We start from the raw sequence: 8,782 nt of genomic DNA, 5'->3' as shown, positions 1-8,782 counted from the left end.
AAGATTTTTCTTCTACACAGCTATCGAGTAATTGATCACTAAAGTTCACGTGTGTAAGCATAGCTTTTCCCTATTCATAGGTATACATTCCAGGCATAAGAAATCTGCTTTAATTTAAGAAAATTTATCAATTTTGATCAATTTCTTAATATTTAGACTTCTGTACCGAAACTCCTTAATAATAATCTGTTTCCCGTGCAGTTTTTAGAGGCTAGGATCGTCACCGTTCGTATTTTCGACTGAGCTTTCACCAGTTTTCGTCTTTTTCCCTCAACTTTTCTTTAAAGTGTATGCAACATTGTCAAACTGTAAACTGGCCTAACTTTTGAAAGGTATAGGTAATAACTTTTGGATAAAAACATGACTGTACAGCCTCAATTTCCTTAAAAGGTGAAAAGACAACTTCTCGTAAGTTGGTGCAATAAAGTGAGATAAAAAACGAATCGTTGAGAAATAATTCACTTTGCGCACCCTATAAACACAAATCGAAAAACAAACCTTGGAGGCAGGTACTTCGAAAAACATATTGCAGGTGTACAGGGTTAGTACTTTTCATTCAACAAATATTAAAAGTGTGTACTTTCAAGATTGATATTGATACCGATAGTCATTATTATCATCATCATCATATAGGATAGCTAATAATAGTGCAAGCCAATTCCCATTTTTAATTACCATAGGAGAAAAAAAAATAATAGAAACTAAATGATCACTTGAGTTCAACCCATTGGCAAATCAGCGTATCATCTCTCGTCTGCAATTTCTTTCACTTCGAGTCCAATTCCATTGAAAATAACACTTAAATATTAAAATATCCTAGACCTATGTTTTTGCTTTCTTTTTTTCTTTCAGTGTTTTTGCACCGCAAGTTTTACGTCTGCGTGTGCTTCTAGTTTTTTTGCAAAATGTTTTTGGACTTGCGTTGACTTGGGACGGCCCTGAAGCTATTCAAATCACTTTTTCGCAATTAATGCACGATTTATCGGCCACTCTTAAATGTTTATCTAGTCTTCGGAAAACACTGGGTCTTTTTGATTGGTTTTTTTAAAATCCGAACAATGCTTGTCTCACGAATTGACTGAATATTCAGCAAGTTGAATAAAATACTTGATAATCGTTGGGTTTTTTGAAGAATAATAAAACCAAGGATCATCTCGTATTTCGGTTGTTCCAAAGTCGGAATTGTCCGACCGAAGATCGAGCACGATATTTTGGTTAAAATCGATAAATGTTGAATAAATAATGGTAATTTATAAATCATTACAGTAATGATAAGAATCTCGATTAAATAATCGTACTTCGATTGGTCTTGATAACGTAATTGTCAATTTCATTCAATCTCGATAAAATAATGGTACGCAATTAAATCAGCATTGATACACCCTACTTCGGTAGTTAATCGTAATCCGATTAGTATCGATATATCGTACTTCGATTTATCTTGATTGAATAATTGTCAACTCCGTCAACCGAGATCAGTAGCGTAACCGCGATCTGATCAATATTGATGAAATTATTATGAATTAATGATTCATGATTAAATAAATAATCGAAATATCGATCGTTCTCCATGAAATTATCGTATTTAATAGGCGGGAACGATCGTTTTTGTTGGATACCGAAGGAATAATCAACGCGTGCTCGAGTCACATTTCAAACGATCTAATATTTGTCCCATAATACAAAGGGTTAAGGGCCTAAAGCCGGTTAATAATATGGCCTAATGTCATACGTAGACGGGACCTTGATTGTCATTGTCATCGAGGCTTATTCGACTAGGATAAGCTGGGCCACCACCATCGTCAAAAAACCGGCGAAACGTAAATTCGAAGAAACCGTGAAACGGTTTACCATTGTCTAACAGTTCGTCCGATTTGCTGCTGTCGGATTTTTGTGAGTTGTGCAATTTGTCCGGGTCTACCGGATCGAAATTACTCGTGTCCGTTGGATATTTAATACAGGGTATGTGCGGGGCTACCTGACGACGCAGACCCTTATCGAAATCAACGTTACCAAAAAACGGATGCGACTTCACCTCGTCAGCGTTCTTACCCAATCGGCGATCCGAACCGACGCATAATTTCAATATCAGATCTTTTCCTTCCGGCGAGAGGTTCGCTTGCTTCGGTATGTTTAGCGTCGTCTCCCAATTTATCACCTGTTGTGGTTTACAGATATTTCGTTATTTACGTCACTCATATTTTTTCTTCTTTCATTAATATTATTCTCTAAATACAACGGAGGATTTTTTTTCTACATCAATAAAATTCCGATTTACAGCAGAAGCGATCCTTCAGTAAAACCTGACAACAACAAAACTCGTGATATCACGTTCAGTTTTCAATTGGCAAAATGCCTTTTATCATTCGCGAAATTTTTGGAAGTTGTCAATCATCACCTTTTTTATTTACCTTTTTATTGAAAAAAAAATCGAGAGACACGGTATCGCCTCGACCTCAAATACAGAAAAAATACGGACCTCCAGGAAAAAAAATTAATATAAAATAAAATAGAATACGGGTAACCATTATTACGTGAGCGCAGAAAAAAATATTATTGCATGCATAGACTAATTTGAAGAATACCTTGTACTGCGTTTCGGCGGGTGTTTTGGCGTTGAAGGGCGGTGAACCAACCAACATCTCGTACAGTATGACACCGACGCTCCACCAGTCGCAAAGCTGGGTATAACCGGTACGTTGGAGGACTTCCGGAGCGATGTAATTCGGTGTACCGACTAGCGAGTGTGCCAAACAACGTTGATGTTCCCGATGCCGTCGACGTTCCAACGGCTTCAATTGTATACATCGACACTCGTTGTTCCAGTCGTCCGATGGGTCCATCGAATCTTGCTTACCATGGCCTGCAAATATTATTTTCAACGTGAACTTATAACGAGCATATTTTTTTTTTTTAACATTTCACGATACTTTTTTTTCTGGGTACAATACATTTGTTTAAAAATTAAGAATGTTGTTTTCGATCTTTGAACATTATCTCTCAGCTTGGTATTTGTAAAAAAAACTGTTTCATTGCTATCCGTCGTTGTAACAGTTTACCATACGAAACACAAAAATGACGTTACGCTCACGAAAATTGTACAATCACAGTACGGATTTGCTGTTGTTTTTTTTTTTTTGCTATTAGGGAGTTTGAGAATTGGGAAAATATGTTTTGAAAATGATGAATGATCGAAACTCACCATTTTGTTGGTAATACTTGGAATTGTGTGTCCAACGAAATCCGGTGCACAGCCCAAAGTCGGTGAGTTTGATATGACCGTCGCGATCGATGAGAATATTGTCAGGTTTGATGTCGCGATGTATAAAGCCCATTTTGTGTACACTCTCGACGGCGCAGGTTAATTCGGCGATGTAAAACCTGGCGAGAGGTTCCTCGAAAACTTCGAATTTGATAAGCAACGACATGAGATCGCCACCCGGTATGTAATCCATGACGAAGTACAAGTTGTCTTTGTCTTGGAAGGAATAATAGAGTTTAACGACCCACTCGTTGTCGGCTTCAGCGAGTATATCGCGTTCAGCCTTGACATGGGCAACTTGATTCCTATTGAGCACATCGGCTTTCCGTAACGTTTTCATCGCGTAAAATTGATTAGTGTCTAATTTACGTACAAGGGTCACTTCCCCAAAAGCTCCGACTCCGATCATTTTTATTTTGGTAAACATCGACCGATCCATTTTCGCGCGTTTCAGTCGGATATAATTAGATTCCTTTTGAGATAGCATTTTACGCATTTGGCATTGTGCTTCGGCGCTAAGTCCGATCTTTGCCATTTCGGTCTCCAATTGCAATCGCCTGTACAACCGCTGTTTGTGAGATTTGAGAACATTTTCGACGTGTTGTTCCATGAAGAATTTGAATGCCTGAGGCGAATAATTCCGTACTTTGCAATCGCGGCGTTCTTCCTCTTTTTCCTTGCTCATGTGTTTGCGCTCGGGAATCGGTGACTGATGTTTTATTTTGTACAGAGATGGTCCGGGTTTGTTTCCGGAATTTTCGTGGCCGCTCATCGTACCGTGATTGTTATTATTTCTAGAGCTTACCGAAGTCGAAGCGGTGGGCGGTAACGGTGGAGTTTCACCGGGTAGTTGATCGGCTGGTGAGTACTTACGGGCTAAAGGCGGATGATGCGCCACGGGTGATGAGCGTGGTCCGCTCGCGAGACACTCGACCGTCGTAATACCGTTTGCATCGTCCGTCGGAGTCGCGTAGGGTGGTGGGGGCGGTAGAGGATGGTGCATGCTGCGTTGAGCCGCGAGAGCTTGCATCGTTGTCGCGTAACTGGGTGGCTCGGTAGTCGGGACACCAATGCCAGCAGAACCCGTATTCGAGCCAACGTTATTTACCGGTGGATAAGCCGGAGGTGGTGGTTGTTGCGACTGTTGTTGCATCTGCTGTTGTTGTTGCTGCTGCTGCTGCTGTTGTTGTTGTTGTTGTTGCTGCTGCTGCTGTTGTTGTTGTTGTTGTTGTTGCTGCTGCTGCTGCTGTTGTTGCTGAACTTGCTGTTGTTGCTGAGCTTGCTGCTGTTGCTGTGCTTGTTTCTGTTGTATGGAGGATGCATAGGAGGGAGGTGGAGGCGGTGGCGTCGAGGCGCTACCCGAAGAGATCGGTTGCGGCGAGGTGGGCGCGATCGCTGTTTGCAGTACGGGTTTTTGGACCTGCGTACTTTTAACAGATTGCATTATTATTGGTGGTTGAGTCTTGGCTTGTCGTGCCCCCCATGCTTGCAGAGGTGTCGGCCTCGCCATGGAACTTTGACCGCTCGACGGGGCGACCGTTGAAACGGTTATCGGACTCGGTGAGCCGGCCGATGTTGGCCCCGAGTAAATCCCCGACGATGGACTTTTTCGATAATCCGCGCTCGATTGCGTAGGTGATTGCCGGTTTTGCATCGATGCGCTGTACGAGGGCGGCTGGATCGGTCCTTGCGGCGAGGACGAAGGCACTATTGGATAAGGCGGCGGGGGCTCGACTTGCCCACTTCCCGTTCCGTTGCTCGTCTGATAGATACTCAACGCTTGAATCTGTTGCGTCAATTGTTGTTGCACTTGCGGTCCGTTTTGTACGATCATTGGTTGACGAGAATTCGAAGTCGGGACTCCGCCGTTCGACGAGGCAACAGGACTCGTGCCTCGCTGAGGTGGATTCGCCGAGGACGACGAGGAACCCGATCCCGGCGCAGCTGCCGGCGGCCTCGTCGGCACCACCGGAGCCGGTGACATTCTCTTCAACATTTGTTGCATGTTCGTCGGGACGTTCGACTGCGTGTACGGACCATGAGGCGGCGGCGGCGGTGGTGGTGTCGAACTGCAACGCGGCGGCGGTGGCGGCGGTGGCTCCCGTTCAAAACTACTCGGAGAGTATTGACGGCTTAGCTGCGGATGCGGCGACAATTCCGCCTGTCGCGGGCTGTCCGAACGCGAACTACCCGCACCGCTATCCAAAGCCGGACTACCACGCTGCAAACTTAGCTCACGCTCTAAACTCGGCTTTCTTATCAACTTTGTGTTCAGCTTACTGAGGCCGTTCAACGATTCACCCTGCGCCTGTTTCAGGAACTCCAACGCCGCTTCCACTCGCCATCCTGCCAACTTCAGGGCTCGAAAACTTATGTCCTGTTTTGGCAAAAATCATTTTTTTCAGTGAGTTTTCATAGGGGGCTTATGTACCATCTTTATAAGTTGATTCCAATGAAAAGTATATTTTTCAATCTTCGATGTATTAAATAAAAGATTTGCGATAAGATAGGGTAGCATATTTTACAATATACTTTTCAATTATTTATGTGTCGTTGGAATATGACCTATCGTAATAGACCATGGCACGTTTGCAAAATTGAGTAAACATCTGCTTGCTACAATCATATTGCAAACACAGCATAGTTCAGCATAAGATCTGACAAACGAACATATCATTAAATTCAAACGAATTGTTATTTTCAATGTCTACATAAATCGATCGAACTGAAATTTCCAATGTCAAGTGCCACGAGCTCTTTCCTCAATTATTTTTAGTGGCTAGAGATATTTTTGCACTGTTACTCTTTGGAAATACCCGAATGAAATGGGTTATGGAAAAAAAAAAGAATTCCAATAAAACAACTTTGAGAAAGAATATAAAATACTTTAATAGCCCTTGCTACCGTGGAAATCTTTAGACAAAGAGAATAGTGTTTTTGAAATATTACACGATTCTCCAAGGGTCATCGAGAACGATTGATCATATTTTTCAAGCAAACGTGTCCGAATTCCGAAGTTATTTTCACAAATTCTATAGAATCAAAAATATTCAAGGTGGCCAGAGTTATTTCATCACCATGAATATTAGTTTGATTTTACTCGAGTGTGTAATGCATCAAAGACTTTTTCTGGAGAATATGTAATACAAAATCAAACGTATCAATACATAAGTAAATCAAACACAAAGGTATTAATTTCACAATTCGTTCAGTACAAAAGTCAGAACTATATAGAACTAGTAATTTGAACAGTGTTTTTTTCTCAAATATTAGAAATCCAAAAGATTCATCGAATAACCTGATGTGAATACTTGCTAAGCTGGACAATTTCAATTTCTAAAAAAATTGGAAGGTAATTAGGAAATATTGGATAACATGGTAGAAGAGTGTGAAAATGGTTATTACTTCGGAGTAGCCCATGGCTAGAAGTTGAGAGATGGCCTGACGTTGTTCAGGTTTGTCGGTAAGACTTCCAGATGTATGCGAAATTCCGCTGTGGCTGGAAGCAGAACTGACCCCACTTGTGGTCGACAAAGTCGATATTGTACTCGCAGCACTGGAACCAACTTCGCTGTTACCTCCGATATTAGCAAAAGGGAGCAGAGAATTGCGAATTTCAGCTAGTGCCTTTTGGTGGTATCCAGAGCCGCGACTGCCTGACTTGACCGCGGGTGGATTCATAGTGGCCCATGCTAGGCCCTCTGGGACCTAACTCCAATCTGATTCTGTCATATATAAAGCCTGCAACAAATAATTAATAGAACAATTTGTTTATGTCTTCTTCAATGCTTCCTCAGCAATTCCTCTTAATTCATATGCTTTTTTGTTTCAAGCATATATCTAATTCACAAATATTTCCTTTAATTTTACCAGCAAGTTGTTTTATTTTTTACAATGCATTTTCTATTACAGTAATTATGTAGATTCTATGAATTAACTGACATTCTTCTAGTTTTGTTGATGTTGGTCCATTGTATTTATTTTCCTCTCGCTAACTCACTGTCATAATTTAGTTATTACTGTCACAGATATTTTTTTTTCAGTCTTGTTATTTTGAAGTTATTTCAATCCCTTCTGGGCTTCTGTGCTTCCACAAAGATTACAGCTTCCAATTTTTTTCTTCCAATATCATAATAGGTGTTTTTGTTTAAATTTTATTATATATTTGAAAATAAAGCACTTTATTCACATATTGAGAAACTGCTCAAAACTATGTTCATAACTTTTTCACAACGAAATGCATGATTGATGAAAAATATTCCTAAAAAATAACATCTAGAAATTCGTGATATAGTTGCAGAAGACTCTGAACGTTCTTTTCTGCTTCCACTCTAGTTGTCCATAAAAAATATTCGATTGGACCAACAGTACCGAAAGTCCGGAAACTGGATCTTTATCAATGGAGATTAGTTAGTGGATCGTATGGAGATTGACGAATTCGAGATTTCCGAAAGATCCGTCATCGAAAGGAGGACATTTTCTTTTTTCATTTCAATGTATTTTGCACCGAATGAAGGGCAATGTAATTGGGGTACAAGAAACGAAGGAATACTTACGAAAAAAAATCGGACGGGTCCTCGATACGAGGCGAACACAAGCGACCAAAAAAAAAACAAATAAAGAAACGAAAGTACAAGATAATGTATCGTCCTGAGGGAAAACTCGATCTAACCTATGCACGAGTGGAGACACTGAATTAGGAAAGTTTTTAATGTGCACAAAAATGGAAACATTGTCGGGACTGGACGCGAACAATTTTTTCTATGTTTTTCCTCTTGTTTGTTTATTTTTATTGTTGGTGATTATTTAAATGGAATAAATAAAGGTAGATGATCGCGAATAATTAAAACGACGAGGATGACGAGAAAGAGAGGAAGAAGTAGAGGAAGAAGGAATAGAAAGAGGAGGACGGGAATGCGAGTATGTCGTACCCGAGCATATTACGTTCTCGGGTATAAACGGCGCACTCATTCGCGCACCTTCACCAAATTCCTCAAATTCACGAAACCCCGACGAACTAATGTAAATCGACGAAAAACCTTTTCGTCGATTAACGACTGTAGAATTAAAATACGTTGGCGAATTCAGTCATCGACAACAAAGAAAGATACACCCGTAAATTACTAAAGTAACTGGCAGCCATTTTGAAGTGCCACATTCCTCCGCCGACTTGACACACACACACGCACGCGCGCGCGCACACACACACACACATATACAAATGCACACGAGGGTACATACACGCGCTATCTTTTTCATAATTTACGGCATCCACCGAAAGTATCTTGTCGATAATGTGAAAAGTTATCCCACATTTTCGATTTCACTCTCCCGACACTGGCTCCTGGAACCCCTTGGATGATTCCTACATTCGTTGTTTAACATTACAAATTTAAGAAACGTATTCGATCTCCAGAATCTTGTCATTGATTTATTATTTTTTCACAAATCATATGTTATACACTGGACATTTCGCGGGGCGCGGAAAACCTTGAAGGGGAAGGGTTGTTGGTAAAAGAG

General features: G+C 40.9%; 1 protein-coding gene across 3 annotated transcripts; it reads right to left on the bottom strand.

The window, feature by feature from the left end:
- Positions 1-333: 333 nt before the first annotated feature.
- Positions 334-8,491, bottom strand: wts (serine/threonine-protein kinase warts). 3 transcript variants are annotated; one of them, XM_043430508.1, is made up of 5 exons: positions 8,194-8,491; positions 6,668-7,003; positions 3,203-5,639; positions 2,586-2,863; positions 334-2,158 (listed from the first exon to the last, which is right to left on the bottom strand). In XM_043430508.1, the coding sequence occupies exons 2-5, from the start codon at positions 6,941-6,943 to the stop codon at positions 1,727-1,729; spliced, it is 3,423 nt and encodes a 1,140-aa protein (XP_043286443.1). In that variant the 5' UTR covers positions 6,944-7,003; positions 8,194-8,491; the 3' UTR covers positions 334-1,726. The 3 variants fall into 3 exon arrangements, with proteins under 3 accessions (XP_043286443.1, XP_043286444.1, XP_043286442.1); XM_043430509.1 differs by having other exon boundaries at positions 8,242-8,491; XM_043430507.1 differs by having other exon boundaries at positions 7,819-8,490.
- Positions 8,492-8,782: the final 291 nt, after the last annotated feature.

The sequence above is a fragment of the Venturia canescens genome, chromosome 10, assembly GCF_019457755.1.
Source record: "Venturia canescens isolate UGA chromosome 10, ASM1945775v1, whole genome shotgun sequence".
Lineage (NCBI taxonomy): Eukaryota > Metazoa > Arthropoda > Insecta > Hymenoptera > Ichneumonidae > Venturia > Venturia canescens.
This window is presented reverse-complemented; position numbering and strand designations above follow the sequence as displayed.

Bases quoted from the DNA above. Each gene is read 5' to 3' on its own strand.
- wts (XM_043430508.1), bottom strand. From the start codon at position 6,943: ATGAATCCACCCGCGGTCAAGTCAGGCAGTCGCGGCTCTGGATACCAC. The intron at 5,640-6,667 runs GTAATAACCATT...TTGCCAAAACAG, and splicing joins TAGCCATGGGCTACTCCGAA to GACATAAGTTTTCGAGCCCT. The intron at 2,864-3,202 runs GTGAGTTTCGAT...TAATATTTGCAG, and splicing joins CAAGTATTACCAACAAAATG to GCCATGGTAAGCAAGATTCG.